We start from the raw sequence: 16475 nt of genomic DNA, 5'->3' as shown, positions 1-16475 counted from the left end.
TATGAAAAACAATATTTAATAAAATTTAAGCAATCGAAGTATTTTTACATGAGTCAATGTAAACTGGCATATACGTAACAGGACAAGTGACAAAAGTCACGCACCTGGTACCAAAATGGCTAAATTTCAGGAAATGCTGATAAAATGCTTTTACCCTTGTAGCAATGCTTTTGGGGTAACTGGCATTTTTACCTCCAGTTTGTGTGTAGAAACAGTGACACAGAGTCAGGAAATGACCCAGCCAAGGTCACACAGTCCTCTGAAACCCAGTTGCACTGAGCTCTGGTATTTGAGGGCTTACCAGGTCACCAGTTCATGGCGTTCGCTTGCAGAATTGGGAGACTGTCCTGTGCATCGCTTAAGTCTCCAGAGACCTGCTGGCTTTGGAAATTAGCTGCCAGGTATCTGATGAACCCTCACCTGCAAAAGCTTGGGCACAGCCCCAAAGCAGCCCTTGGATTCTTCTGCAGCCTCTCCCCACCACCCCACAGCGCCAGCTAAAGGGCCAAGAGGTGCTCAACCCCAGCTGGCACTGCAAACTGGTCTTCCGGATCAGTGATGCAGAGTTCCCTAGAAGATAAGGCCGTTAACAAAAAGGCAGCCTCCGGCGTCTGAGTATTCAGGACATTCTGGAACTTTCCTAAACAGGACAGCTCATTCCTCTGCTCCTTCCTGGCCAGCAGATTACCCACCTGCTGGCCTTTGTGCTGTTCTCCTTTGTCATCCTTGCTGCTTGGCGGAGCCGGCCTTATCTGTACGTTGATGAGTCATGCTTTCTGTACATTTCAATGTTTTATCCCTGCAGGGAAGATTCTGGTAAGTACCTTCACTCTCTCAGCTCTTAATACTCCCAGCCTCCCTCTTAGGACTATTTCAGAGGCTCTTAAAGAAAATTGAACTTTTAGGCAGTTGGAGGGCAATGGGCGAGAAGGGGGAAAGCATGGGGGACCGGGGAGTGTGCCTGTGACAAGCCGATCGGAACCAGTGTTCCTACCATCCCTCTTCTATTTGATAACTTGAGCCCCTGGAATGTCCCAGGCATTGCACAGGGTGTCAAAATCCCTGGCTTCCCACGCCGTACAAACCAAGAGGGAGTGACATCCCGTAACTTTTTACTCACCCAACACAGATAGGATGTCAACTGTAAGTTACTGTCATTTCGGAGTATGTTGGATTTTGAAGCCATCTCAGTTACGCAATGAATGACATTAGAGTCCCAAAAGACTGTGTTCCAGCTCTGAGGACGCCCCGCGACCTCCCAGACCCCTCGCCTGTCTTCTACAGACTTATTTTTTCACCTATACAATGGGAGAGACGGATGAGTCATCTCTGTGGTTTTCAGATTTCTGCAACGCTGGGTGATCACGGGTCCCTCGCCGGCTCTCCCTGGGCTGCCGAGTTCTCGTCTATAACATGAGCTGATGATGTCACCCTGGCCACTTCACATGAGAGTGATAAGGGTTAAAATAAAATAGCGTACCTGACTATACTTTGTGCCAAGTAAAGTTTTAGCCATTGTGCAAGGATTCGAGAATGAGGCAAGGGTCACGGGCTAACCCACGGACGTCCTTGGGTTGCTGGTTACAGAAACCGTCTCTGGAAGACTTAAACAAAAGGGGGTTTATTTATTTATTTATTTATGGACCTACTTATTTTGGACAAGTATTCTTTACGTTTCTACAGAGCCTTGTCCAGAAGGTCTTTTCTTTGTGTGAGGTTTTGTTTTGGGTTTGGGGGTTTGTTTTTTTTTTTTTCAGATTATGATAAAAACATTGAATATGATATCTATCCCTTCAATCAGTTTTTAAGAGTACAATTCAGCAGTGCTGACTCAGGCACAATGCTGCACAGCAGATCTCGTGGGCTTTTTCATCGTGCTTTACTGAAATGATCCTTACAGAACAGCAGCTCCTCACACCCCGACCTCCTTGTTTCTGTGACTTTGGCTATTTGTTGTTGTACATTGCAAGATTTCTTTCTTTTTAAAGGGTGAATAATATTCCATTGTACGTATAAACCACATCTTTTCCGTTCACTCCTTCCATGATGGACATTTGGGTTGTGTTTGCCTCCTGGCTACTGTAAGTGATGCTGCTGTGACCATGGGGATGATGAGCTATTAGAGGCTCACAGAGGAACAGGAAGCCACGTCATGCATGCAGGAAATAAGAATCACAATGACCCAGAGCAGATGAGTCAGGGTATGCGGACCCCGCCAAGATGAATGACATAATACAAACTCTTCTCCTATCCTTACTTTACTCTCTCAAGATTCTAAACCCCACAAGAAAGTTCAGGACACCTACCTGCCTACCCCTGACTGTTCTGAAATTGAAAATCCGGCTCCTTCAGGCTGGCAAGCATCTGAAGTCACTGTCCTTCAAGACCACATTCAGCAGGGGAGAGTCACTCTCCAAAAAGATCAGAATCTGCTAGGAAAAGAGAGAAGATTCTGGGAAGCCCCTAAATGCAAATTAATTACTGTTCAGAAATTAGTTTAACAGTCATTAAACACGCACATGGTGCATGCGTGAATCCCTGTGACTCGGGAGGCCAAGGCAGGAGGATCACAAATTCAAGGCGAGCCTCAGCAACTTAATGAGACTCTGACTCAAAATGAAAATCTAAAAAAGGCTGGGATGTAGCTCAGAAGTGAAGTGCCCCTATGGCCAGTACCTCAAAAGAGAAAAAAAAAAGAAATTAATTAACTGCTCAAATAATCACAATGTGCTGCTTTCAGATACAATTTTTGGGTTGATTTCCTTTTTTGCCAATTCATGTCCTCCTCCCCTGCCCATGGGTACCAGGTAATTTGGTTGCATATACCATTATGGCTTTCTCTTTCCTCTGTCTCTTCTCATCCCTCCTCCCCTCTTCTCTGTTCCTCCTTCTCCCTTTGAATTCCTCCTCCCTTCCTTCCTCTGTCTCCCCTCACCCTTGGTGAGGCTTTTCAGAACAAAGTGAGTCTTGAAGGATGCTCAAGGGTCTCTTGATCCCTCTGGACTGGAGAGAAAAGATGGTTGTCCTGAAACCTCAACATCCTGGTCCACTGCCCCTCCCTCACTCTATCACACCCTCACACACATATTGCGTATGTACACACGTCTGTGCGTGTACATGTATGTGCATATAAACAAGTGCATATATGCATGTGTACACATACATACACGTGTGCATGTATGTATGCACATATGTACATGCACACATGTATGTATGCATGCATGTACGTGTGCACGCATGTGCATGGGCACTCACACACCTAATCCTTGCCTCCCCCTCCTCCCCAGCAAAGACCCCATTTTCTCCATTTCATCCACACTCCTTCACATTCCGATGACATTTACCCAAGTGCAACATGGATCCTCTGTCCTCTCCCCGCGGCTGGGCATTCCCATCCTCTGCGGCTGCCCCTGACCACTGTGACAGGTCATGATAGACAGGGAAGGCCTCAGTGCAGATTCTGTGGGAGGGGTCGAGCACGTCAAGAACCGCAGTAGATGGGTGTTAGGAGGAAGGCTGGGGCAGACGCTCAGTGGCTCGCTGGAGGGCCCCGACAAGCCCCGCATGGAGCACGGCCAACAGCAGAGGACCCAGATAAACTGGTCAAAGCTCTCGCGGGGCAGGCCTAGGTCAGTGGAGACCCAGGAGCATCCCGGAAAACATCAGGCACCATTTGACAGCCTAATAGCAGGGAGGGAATTGTCTCCTGCATCAGCTCCAAAGGTTGGATTTCTCAAGAAGGGCGGCCCCACCAGGAGACGCAGTTTTCACAACTGTTTTGTAATAATGTGCTTTACCAAGATACATGACATGACATATTTTTACCTGTATTTTATGATGACAATTTTCAAGCGTACATAAAACAGTGGAAATTTTTGGAGTGCAAACTCATACACCTATGACCTAGATTTAATTATCTCTATTTAATTTATCTCTGCGCTTTAATGCATATTTATCCCTTTGCGCAATTCTTCTATCTCCTCATCAAAGCTTTTAATTTTTAGATGCATTTTGAAATGAGTGGCAGGCATTAATCCACTTCAACCCGGAACTTCGGCATGAACTGAAGGTCACTATTTGTTTATGATTCATCCAGAAGATACGCTCGACATAAAAATAAAATGAAAGCGTTTGTGAGGAAGAACTGAAGAAGAGATGTACAGTTAGAACACAGAATTTTAGGGCGATGAACCTGCTCTAGATGACACTATAATGGTGGGTTCATGTCATAATACATTTGCCCAAACCCTTAGAATGTGCGATACCAAGAGCGAACCCACGTAAACTGTGGATCTGGGTGATAATGATGTGTCAAGGTAGATTCGTCAGTTGTAACAAGTTGCTATGGTTCAGAGGAGTGTCCCCCCAAGGGTGTTAAAGGCTTGGGCTCCAGGGTGATACTACTGGACAGTATTGGGGACCTTTAGGATGTGATGCCTGGTGGAAGGTTCTTAGGTCATGGCAGGCATGCCCTCAAAAGGAATTATAGGACCCTAGTCTCTTCCTCTCTCTTTCTCTGTCTGCTTCCTAGCACAAAGGGGAGCAGTTGGCTCTGCCATTTGCAACTTCCATGAAGTGCGACCCTCACTAGAGGCCCAAAGCAATGGGGCCACCCAATCGTGCACTGGACCCTCCCAAACCATGAGCCAAAATAAGACCTTTTCTCTTTATAAGTTAAATGCCTCAGGCAATTTGTTACAGTGACACAAAGCTGACTAAGGTAAAAGTGTACCGCACTGGCTCAGGACGCTGATAATGGGGGAGGCTAAGCATGTGTGGGGACAGAGAGTATATGTATTTTGTTATGAACTTAAAACTTCTCTAAGAAATAAAGTCTATTAAAAGCTTTCTAATAAAACATACAGCCTGGATCTAACAGCGCACTAGCCAACTGCCATCCCCCAGGCTGCACTCAGCTTGTAGACCTGTGTTGCTTTTGCCTGCCCAGCATCTCTCGGCCCCTCCCATTATGGAACTCTATTTCCCTTTGGGTAAGTGGCCCACCTCCTTTCCTCTCATAGTCGGTGTGTCTGGAAAAAACTGACCCCTTCTCTTGGTGCCATTGCTGGACACAGAATCCATTCAGTTGTTTGTTGTTGTTGTTGTTGTTTAGTTGGATGCAGAAATCCAATTCAAACTAGTTAGTTTGTTTGCAACAACCCAGTGGGTGCCTGGAGAGACTTCCCCAGGACTTCCACTGATGCTCTCTTTCAGCTCTGGTTCTTAAACTGATGAGGCAAATCCAGGAAGGCTGGTGTCCATCCTTTTATCATATGGTACGCACCTGCTTAAGAATGCAGCCGATCAGAGCGGAGCAGTCCCCGCTGATGGAAAGAGACTGCGAGGTCTTGGGCCTGGACCTCCAGGGCTCACGTCAGGTTAGCGTCTGCACTTTTTGGTTATGAGAGCAGATACATTTCTCTTTAAAAATTGAGCTCGTCGGAACTTTTCTCTATCGATTTCCATCAAGAGTCCTGAGAAGCGCCTAGTTACTAGGGAGCAGAGCTGGCAGTTCACACCCGGGTCTGACTTCAGGCCTTGGTGGGGCCCCGTGGACACTGCAATTAGACCCGCCTTGAAGAGGCAACGCTTTAGGAAGCCCGGCCTGGCCAGGAGGCCATCGGAATCCAGAATGGGCAGGTGACAGACACCCACCCCCAGGGGCAACACAAGGTGGTAAGGATGTCACCGAGGAGAGCATATCTGTATCCATGGGCAGAGGAGACTATGGGTCAGGAAAGGCTTGGAGGAGAGGACCCACGGGGGATTCTTGACAAGGGAAGACACCCCAGAGGGCAGGTGACCCTCTGATGGGAGCGAGGACTGGTTGCCCCAGCCCTGCCATTCAGACAACCTCGGCCATGACCGCTGTGTGTGTGTGTGTGTGTGTGTGTGTGTGTCCCTGTCAATCTGTCCATCTCTCTATATATTATGTGTACGTGCACATCTGCCCATCCATCTTTGTATGATTGACAGCTGGCTCTTCCCTCCCTCTCCCTCCTCCCACCTCTTTCCTTCCCCCTCCCTCTCTGTCCCTCCTCCCCTCCTGCATTCACTCCTGACTTTGGGGGTGCAGTCCACTCCATCATCAGCAACCCCCTCGTCCCAGCCACCATCATTTCTCACAGCCACATAACTTGTCTTTATTCCCGCCTCTGTTCTTGCCATCGGCCCATCAATTCTCTTCCTCCTTGACAAAGTGAATGTTGGGAAGTGCACGTCTAATCACGGCTCCCCCGCTGCTTAAAACCAGGGGTAAAACCCAAACTCCTCACCACAGCCAACAAAAGCCCTGTCCGCTCTCCAACTGCAACCAGCTCCTCGGTGTCCCACACTGTGGGGCTCTCCAGTTCCTCAGAGTGCTTCACAGTCCTACCCCAGGACCTTTGCACTTGCCCTGTCCTCCACTCTGATGCTCCCTTGGCCCCATGTCCCTTCACCCTTCTCATCTGACTGGGCAGGCAAAAGCAACAAAGGTCTACAAGGTCTCATCTCTGCTGAAATATCTCTTCCTTAAAGAAGCCTCCTCTGACTGCCCACCCCCACAGATCTCCTGCTCATGTTCTTCCCATCCTCTAATTTTTTCACTGTAGCATTTATTTGTGTGGGTATGCATGCTTGTGTATGTGTGCATTGTATTTCATGCTTTTGACTCTAAGATCCAAGAAAGCAAAGACTATATCATTTTTTTTTTATATCAGGGATTGAACCCATGGACACCACATTCCCAGTCCCTTTTATTTGTTTATTTTGAGACAGTGTCTCTCTAAGTTGCTTAGGGCCTCACTAAATTGCTGAGGCTGACTTTGAACTTGCGATCCTCCTGCCTTAGCTTCCTGAGTTGCTGGGACTACAGGAATGCAACGGCACCCAGTTACACCAACTTTTTAAAAATGACAGTATATCCAACCCACTACAGAGACTGGCATACACACTTACACTTGGTTGCATTCCCAACTATGAGCAAAGTGTTGGTCTCCATCTATGATATGTTTGTGTTGCGGGTTCTACTGAGTAAATAATTATTCCTTTAGACCCTGCCCTCTATCCCAGGGTGGAGAAATGCAATCTAGACCTAGAGGACCAAGGCAAATGAGAGGCAGCCTATGCTATGGTTTAGATCTGGAATGTTCCCCAAAGGCTCGTGTACTGATGTCCTGGTCCCCAGTGCAGCTGTTCAGAGGTGGGGCTTTTGGAAAGTGAGCAGCCTGGGTCCACGGCTCCCTTCCACCATGATGTACTGCCCCCTACAGCCCCAAGGCAATGGATTTTCAGCCAACCACAGACTGAGACCATGAGCCAAAATAAATCTCTCCCCCTCTAAGTTGTCCCCCACCCCAGGTATTTTGACACATGGATGAAAAGCTAACACGGTTTATTTCTTTATGGAAGTGAAGATCGCGCCATATTTCTGCGCCACTCATCAATATTATCCACCCAGGTACTTAAGCATTTCTGTTTAAAACTCCTACGCGAACATTTGGCATTTATTTCTATTTTATTTATTTAAGTTTCCTTCTGTTCATCCACCTGGCAGGCAATGGGAATACAATGCAGGACAAGACCCTGCCTTGTGGTACACAGGACCAGCTTGGCCATATGTGACAGTTTTCCACCTTGTACCTGGCCTTCTGCAGCTGCCTGCTGATTTCAGCACAGGGTTGGGGTCCGATTGCAGCCAGACATGATAGTGACATGTTAAAACTGAGGCTGTGTCCCCAACCTCAATGGTGTCCCAAGCTGACACTCTGGGCTGCAAAGACAAATTCATGTCCCTGTACCCTGAATGTCCTCAATGCCAAAGCTGGGACAAAGGAAGAGTCATTTTTCAGAGTGAAGAGGAACAGATTTCAGTTTTAGGTAGGATTGTCCCTCAACGAGAAGCAGACATGGGAGCAATGACTGAGGAGGATGAGGAAGCAGGTCTGCAGTTTCTGGGGGCAATTCCAGGCAAGGGGAGCACCCAGTGCAAGAGCCCTGGGGCCTTATCCATGAGTCACAATGTCGGGAGATCTCTGAAGATGGGAGGGGGACCAATCATACACTCTTTCCCCATCCTCAATTCCCCATCTCAGTCTAGCCACCTGCAGACAAATCCAATTTATGGGTTTTTGAACAATTATTTATTGATCCTCTACGATGCTAGCACTACCTTATTATCAATACAGTGGGGTTGCTTTTTAGTTTTTTGTTTGTTTGTTTGTTTGTTTGTTTGGGGCCAGTCACATTCAAAATAGCTACGAGAGAGGATTGTGAATGTTCTCACCCCAATGAAAAGATCAAAATGATACCTGTCTGACGTATTAGAGGTGATGGATATGTTCATTACCGTGATTTGATGATTACACATTGTATACATGAGTCGAAACATCACATTATCCCCCATAAATATGCACAATTACTGTGTGTCAATCAAAAATAAAAATAAAACAAATAAATTAAACAGCAAGAGAGGTCAAAATAACATTGTAACATCTAATAAGGCTTGAAATATCAGAGAGGCTTCATTATGCCCCTGTGATGCTCTAATAACCTGTCCCCTGAGGAGGCCAGGTGCCACCCTGTCCTCCTCAGACCCAGCCAGGTCTGGCAGCTCCCTCTCTCCCTACACTGCCTGGGCTACAGAGCTATGCCCTTCCCCAAAACGACTGGAGGAGACATTAAGAGAGATGGGGCCTGGGCCCCACAGGCAGGGGTCCCTCCACCTTGGGAGGCAGGGCAGAGACTGGGAAAAGCCCAGCCAGTTCCTTCTCTCCAAGAACTGATGTTATGGGGGCAGGGGACCGTCTCAGGCTTCCCGGAGCCCACCCCATGATTGACACTGGCCGCTGCTGCTACAACGGCTCCTGGAAATGCTTCCCTCCGTATTTCTGCCGAATCTTTAACTGTCTCACCCACACTGTCTTGAGGACTGGACAGATGTCTCTGGCTTCCCAATTCTGTGGTGGCTGAGAAGTGCCACTCTTGAAGCTCTCCATCTGCCTACCCCTAGGAGGAGGGGGTACTCCTCCGGTGCTTGGATCCCACCTGCGCTATCCTTCACACCACCTTCAAACACCTAGACCACCCCCACGCCCCCACGTGGTGCTTTGGTGCTCTCGGGCGTGTTGGCGAGGAGCCTGCCTGCGTGTTTTCACGTGAGAGGGCATCCGCGTGCACGAGAGGGTGTCAGGGCGCCCGCATGACTGGGTATTGTGTGTCTTTGTGTGAGCGTGGGGAGACGTTCTGCCGGAGTGGCCGCGAGCTCCTTTATCCCAGGCTGAAGGGTTGCAGGCTGGCGGGCTTCTCTTAGGCAGCCTGCAACCCCTCCAAGAGCACTCCAGTTCGGGGACAGTCCCACCTCTGGCCGCCCACAGAATGAACACTCACGCACAGAGACGCACGGACCCTTCCCTTCAGAGCCTGCAAGCTTGAGCCAACCCTTCGCATCCTCGCGTCTCCAACGGCCTCCCCTTCCCCCCACGCCCTGGATATAGAATCCTCTATAGGAAGATGGACTCGAGGCACTGGAGAGGGAGAAGAGAGGTGGCTGGGAGGAGAGTCGAGAAAGGCAAACTGAGGACACGCTGGAGGAGTAAGGAGCCGCTGCGGGAGAAGCAGGTCCCACCCACACCACGCCCCTCCCGCGGGGGACGGAGAAGGGGTAGGTACCCTGCTCTCCAGCCCGGTCTTCCTGCGGGCTCGCCAACTCCAACTCCATCATCTCCCCTGAAACTGGAGCCGAGAGAGGCAGCTGGGACCCCTCCTTTTATGCACCCACCCGATCCCCCTCCCTGCAACACACACACCCCACATCCAGGCAGATGCTGATTGGTTACTGGGAGCGCGTCCCAGCCCCCCGGCTCTGAGGCGGGAGCCGAGCGGTCAGAGCTGGGAGGTGCACTAACCGGCTCCGAGCCCCTCCCGAGTCCCCGCGCCCTGCGCCGCGCGCTCTGCACCCTGCGGGAGGGCTGAGCGCGGACTCCAGGCGGGCAGGTGCGGAGCGAGCAGAGGATCGCCGCCAAGGGTAGAAGCAAGTCCTGCGGGGAGAGAGGCGCCGCTGCTCCAGCTGCTGCCTCTGCCGCCACCACCACGGAGCCGGCGTCCAGAGCCGGGCTGGCAGGCTGGGCGCGCAGCGGCGAGGGCAGGAGGGGCGCGCTCATGGAGCACACGCACGCCCACCTCGCAGCCAACAGCTCGCTGTCCTGCGGCTTGGGCTTCGTGCCCGTGGTCTACTACAGCCTTCTGCTGTGCCTCGGTTTACCAGGTGAGGGGCAGGGGGGAGAGGGAGGGAAGCCAGGATCCCCCAGGGGCCAAGCAGCCCTGCCCAGGACCCCCAGCCCTCCCCGTGCGCTCCCTGGCGCCCCTCTGAAAAAGTTTAAGCCTTAAAGGCAGCTGCGGAGATTTCCAGCCTGGGAGAAAGGAAGTTGCTGTGGCCTGGTGGTGTGTGTCGTGTTTCCGAGTGTGCACAGTGGCAGTGTGAGTGTGAGTTGGCTGTGAGTGTTCCTGTGGATTCCCACGTGCACTCGTGTGCGGGTCCGAAGGGGTCCGAATCAGCGAGCTCCCGCTCAGGGCTGTGTGGGACTTGCCTGCGGGTCCTGGACAGGAAGCTTGAGGGGGGCTTCACTTCTCCGGTTGCACCACACTGTCTACCCCAACTGGGGACACTTCTGCCCCTCTGCGCCATCCCCTCCTGACCCGAGATAAAGCTGGAGACCCTAGGCTGCTCAGTCTTGCTCAGAGGGCCCTAGGATGTGCCCTTGCTGCCCACCCAGAGCCAGTACCGTGTCTCCTGATGGCTAAGCAGACTCAGAGGGGGTGGCTCTGGGACTGTGCTTGCTCAGGGCAAGGGTGTCAACCTCAAGGGGGTCACAGTCTCCTTGAGGACATGTCTGGACCCCTGGATTTGCCTCCAGGTCTACCCTGGTCCTCTTTGGGCAGCTCACAGGTGCTGCAGACGTCCGACTGCTCCCACATCTTAATGTCCTCTCTGAAATGTAGCAAAGACTTGGGCTGAATTCCTGAAGAGGAGGGGGTGCCTGAGCCCTGCACCTGGTGTGAGAGCATGGGGTGGGGGAGGATCCCTGAGGCTCCAGCTTTGGGTGGCTCACTCTTCCACTGTCTGCTGCAGAAAGATTCCTGAAGATCCCTTGCAGGCAGAGGGAGAGATGACTCCAAAGAGCGGAAAGGAAGGCAAAGCAATCCAACCTGCAGCCTGGGATCTTGGCACCATCTCCAGGGCGAGAACCTCAGCATCCCGGGGTCCTGGGAACTTGGGAGCTCGGATTCCAAGAGCCTTTTTGAGGTTTCCTTCCCCAAACATCCCGCTTGGCAACCAGAGCCCTTGAAGAGATGGTTTCAGCCAATCCCCCCTCCCGAACTGGTCAGGCACGGGATGAAAGCGCCAAGTTTACCAAACGCAGGAGCCTCTGTCCCCACAGCCAGGGACCAGGCGTTTATTCCTCACTAATCGCTCAGGCTGCCCTAGGAGAGGAGCCCCGCCTCTGACGTACCCTGCCCGGGCGGCAGCATCCACCCCGCAATTACCTTGCGCTGGGATTGATTTCGGTCCCAGTTGTGCCTTGCCCAGAGCTGTCTTTGGGAAATGACTTTTTCAGAAGGTTGGTTATGGGTGATGCTCGCTGATCCGGTGAAGCAATAGATCCTCCTTCCCAGTCGCCCTCTCATCAGAATGGATCTGACCCCCAACACCTCACCCCTCCATCTTCTCCGCCAACTGAGGTACCAACTCAACTCATGCTCCTGGGCATATCCCCTGAAACTGCTTTAAGGGACCCTGACAAAGGTGTGGGCTGGGCTGTCCTCTAAGAGTGCCAAGCCAGGGGCATGAGGATGGGGAGAAGGACGGAAAGCTCAGTCTAAGACCTCAGAATGTAGGTCAAGCAGCTGGGACCTCCACTGCCAACCAAGGCCTGTGACCCACAGCATTGGTACCTACTGTATGCCACTCATTGTGCTAGGCATGGGTTTAACCCAGGGCTTAGGGACCTAAAAAAAGGAAGGATTGGGATTAGAAGTTAGAGAACATCAACACGCTCATACACTCAACGTAATTTTGACCACCTACATATCCACAGGCTAAGGATGTGCCACGGGGTCCCCAAAGAGTCCTCGGGGGCTGTCTCTGAGTTCAAGGAGCTCACAAACAGAGCATCTGAGTCTAGAGGCTGAGGATGGATGGGGAAGAACGGAGCATCTTAGAAAATGCACAGGGGGCGGGGGGGGGGGGGGCAGGGGGTGGAGGTGGGGACAGCCTTTTCCAAAACCATGAGCCGAAAGCAGTTTTGCCAACAAAGTTGGTTCAAAGGTAAAACCTTTAAGTCATGCATGCCTTTAAAGCCCCACGAGGGGGATAAGTATGTCCTCCCAGTATGAGTGCAGGGTGAGCCTCTGCGGGGGGAGGCTGTGCGCCTGGCGTGTCTCTGGGACTCAGCTGCCACATCCATACAAGGGGTGTTATTTGAGCAGCGTCTCCGCACCGCTGTGGCTGAGGGCATAACCATGCTGGTTGGGTGGCGAACAGGAAGGCACTCGGCCCCACCAGAGAGCCAGTGAGGCGCTAGGAGGGGCCCAGGGGAAAGCGCGCAGCGTGGTGTCAGTCTTCCTGCCAGCTCACCATGGTGGTCCCCTCAACCCCCAGCAATTAGCAAACCCTCCTTACCCTCCCGCTGACGGAGAGGCACAGCCCACCAGGTGTGAGGTGAGGACCCCGGGCCTTGGGAACGTGGATGAAAACTGAGATTATAACTGAATCGCCATTCCTGGCAGTGAACCCGCCCCAGGTTTTCCCTGTTCTTGTAGCGGTGGTTGGAGGTGTGGGTGGACACTGGGGAACGGAGGGGATGCTGCTGGGTGTCCGCCACATGGGGAGCCAGTAGCTAAGGGAAAGCAGCAGGTGCCTTTGGCCACCTACAGTCTCTAAGGAAGAGCTTGAGAAGAGCCGTTGAGGTCCCATCCCCTACATCAAGGAAATGCGTCGCTCAGTCTAACCTCATGGGTCTGGTGTGGAAGCCAAGAAATTCTAGCATGAAATATAGGTAGAGCCCTGCTGCTGACAAATTCTCAACTTCTTAGTACCGCCGTTTGCCCATCCGTCAAATGGGGCTAAGCGTAGTCTGTAATTACCCACACAAGTCATATTACTAAACAACGTGATCTATACGAAGATGGCGCACGCCTGTCATGTGAATACTGGGGAAGCTGAGGCAGTTGCATCCTTGAGCTCAGGAGTCCAAGGCCAGCCTGAGCCGCAGAGCAAGGCCCCATCCCCAAAGGGAAAGACAAAAATGGCTGAGCACCAGACCTCGTCCAAGAGAAGCACTCTTTACTGAGTGCCCCCTTCACACCGGAGCTTTCTCACCTGTATTATGACACTCCGTCTCCATCACACCCCTGTGACATGTCTCTGAACCCATTTTACAGATTCAGAGCAGTGAAGCATCTGTCCGCAGTCACACAGTCGAGCCAGCACGGGAGCAGGCTTGTTCTGCTCCCTGCACCACACCCCAGTGTCACCAGCAGAGGTCAGCTGTGCTGACCCTCCTGCTGCAGGCCAGAGGACAACCTGGGCCCCGCGGCCTTTCCTAAAACCCCATCCCTTTCTCTCTCCTCTTCCTCCTTTTTAAGTAGCAAGACATTTCCCACTCCTCGATATCCAGAAAGTAAGTCAGCAGAGCTGAGTCTGACGGGGCCAGCGGGGACAGGACAGTACAGAAGGAAGGCAGCGCAGGAGGAAGAAGGTGAACTTGAACTTGGAGGCCGGAGGAAGACACGGGGCGGGAGGAGGGGTGGCGGGCCCACCTGATGAGGAAGGAACGGCATGAACTGAGATTTGAAAGATTTTTTTTTTAATTTTCCTTTCTGAAAGGTGCCAGAGATGTCGAGAAAGACAGGATGTGATAGCTCGTACCTGAGTGCCACCCTGCAGAAGGGGGCTGCCAACCCAGGGCGAGATCACTGCCTCCCAGGGGTGCTTCAGATGCAGAGAGGCTATGAGTCTGATAGGCTGGCAGGTGGTGAGAGAGCCTGACACGTGGCAGTCTCCGTGGTCATGAACTGGAGGTGGCAGGCCGCAGCCTATCCCCGGGACACAGCCCTGCAGCTGTGTTGTCTTCAACCCATAAACATCTTTAATTAGAGAAAATGTTGCAAACTCAGTAACTGCACCTCTGGTGGGGGGGATGGTTTGAGTCCTGGCTTTCCTGTTACAAGCAGTGTGATTGTAGGCAAGTGACTTTCATGGCCCTGTGCCTCAGTTTACCCATCTGTAAAGTGGGAGTGGTGATAATAATAGTTCAGAGTGTGCAAGGTTTCTGTGAAGATTAAATGAGCTAAGTACTGAACACAGCATCTAGTACATAGTAAGCACTCTATAAGTTATTTAAAAGTGAGAAAAATCTTCCAAGGTGTTTGAGATGTCAGCTTTACCCTATATACCAAAACCAGACTCATACATTGCAAGAAACCTACAACCCAATAATCCTCATGAGCATATGCACAATAACCCTCAAGAAGTCACAAATCGAATCCGGCATTATGTAAGAAAGATAATACATCAAAACCAACTTGAGTGTATCTAAGGAACGCAAGGCTGGTTCAACATTTAAAAATTACTCAGTATAGTTCACCAAGTTAACAAACTAAAGGAGAAAAATCCAAATGATTCATCTCAATGGATATAGAAAAAAAGCATCTGGCAAAATTCAACATCCATTCATAAGAACTCACCAGACTAGGAACATAAAGAGAATTCCTTTAACCCAATAAAAGGCATCTACAAAAAACCTAGAGCTTATAGCACATTTAGTAAAAGATGGCATGCTTCTCCCTGAGATCTGGAATGAGCCAAGAATGGCTGTTCTTACCACTCTTATTCAGCACTGCATTGGAAGTCCTAGCCAGAGTAATAAGGCAAGAAAAAGAAATAACAGCTCTAGAGAAAGGAAGAAATAAAGTCATTTCTATTAACAGGTAATAAATGGCCTTCATAGGAAATCACCAAGACTTTACAAAAAAAGCTCCTAAAAACTCATAAGTGACGTCAGCATGTTTGCAGGACACATGGTTAATATGTTAAACCTACTGTACTACTATATACTAGCAATGAACAATTTGGATTTGAAAGTTAGGAATTTAAAATAATAAATCTTTAAATTCCCGTGCAAAACCAGAAGAATTACATTAGGCTTATATTCCCAGAAGATAGCAATTTTCTGCAGCTGAACAGCTGCTTCCCCTGCCCCATTAAACAGGTAATAATATTTATATGGTTGAAAAACCTAAAAGTAAGAAACGGCACACGTTGAAAAATCTCCCTTCATCACTCCCTCCTGTTTGCCAATTCTCAAATCCACCACGGCACAGGTAACTGTTCTTATTAGTATTTAGCTTCTTAGGCAATCTCTTTGGGTATTCTTACTGCATATAAAGGCAAATAGGAATGGAGGATTTCCACTCTCCCTTTCTTTTCCTAACTCTCCCCAAAATGAGCACACTATACACATTGGCCTGCATTCGCTATTGTTTCACTTAATCATCCAGAATGTTCCTAAGAAGCTTTGTCATTCTTGATGCAGAGGCATAGCATTCCATTGCAAATTTGCATTGAAATTTATTTATTGGCCGCCCCTTTCCAAAGCGCACATTTGCTCCAGTGCTAAACAATCCTTATATGATTGGCCATGTTTGTCCCCATGACTTGTCCTTGGACGCATTTGACCATAAGATTCCTGTCAAACAATGAATGCTTCCTCAGAAGTCCTGGGTTCCAGGCTTGCTCTGGCAATGACTCACCTTCCTAAGTCATTCTCCATGGGCCCATCAGAGCCACAGGAAAACCACGCTCTGCCTGGGCCGCAGACATGGCCCTTAGATGGTATCTAAGCATAAATCAATGGCACAGCAGTGCTGGGGACTGCCTGGCTGGCCTTGGGCCTCACAGTTTTTGCCTTTGCAAAGTTTCTGTAATGATCACATCGGGTCTGATTCATGAGATGGAACATAACATACATCACATGGGAACTGGACGTGGACTTGAACCGTTTTCTTACCCTTGTTTGCTGTGCGACCTCAGGTAGAACCCTTCACTCTTCTGGGCCTCAGTTTTCTCATCTGCAACCAAAAAAGGCCATCAGATTCAGCAGTGAAGAAAGTCATTTCTGATGTCCCACTGCCTGGGTGTGGATCCTGGCTCCCCTACTTGCTAGTCTGTTCCGTTGGGCAGATTCCCCATCTTCTCCGAGCCGCAGCCTCCTCAGCTTTGGGATGGAATGATAACCATACCTATCTCACAGGGTTATTTTGAGGATGAAATGAAATTGTAAAAGTGCTAGCGCCATTCTTGACATGTTTGCTCTCACCAAGTAAGAGTTCAGTCGCGTTATTAACCTTCTGTGCCTTGCACTGTTGCCGTGGCGATTGGAACTAATAAATGCAAGGGCTCCTCACGCATTGTAGCAGCTTAATAAATAGTAGCC

The 16475-nt window shown here is 50.2% G+C and overlaps 1 protein-coding gene across 1 annotated transcript in view; it reads left to right on the top strand.

The window, feature by feature from the left end:
- Window positions 1-10140: 10140 nt before the first annotated feature.
- Window positions 10141-16475, top strand: part of GPR139 (G protein-coupled receptor 139) — a gene marked incomplete at both ends in the record, with an annotated part of 35410 nt that continues 29075 nt past the window's right edge. The window contains one exon of the mRNA XM_081298473.1: window positions 10141-10246. Within this exon, the coding sequence (XP_081154599.1) occupies window positions 10141-10246 (106 nt within the window). The remainder of the gene's footprint in view (window positions 10247-16475) is intronic.

The sequence above is a fragment of the Spermophilus citellus genome (assembly GCF_964194105.1).
Source record: "Spermophilus citellus genome assembly, chromosome: 6".
Taxonomy (NCBI): domain Eukaryota; kingdom Metazoa; phylum Chordata; class Mammalia; order Rodentia; family Sciuridae; genus Spermophilus; species Spermophilus citellus.
Note: the sequence above shows the minus strand (reverse complement) of the source record. Positions and strands in the feature narration are given on the sequence as shown.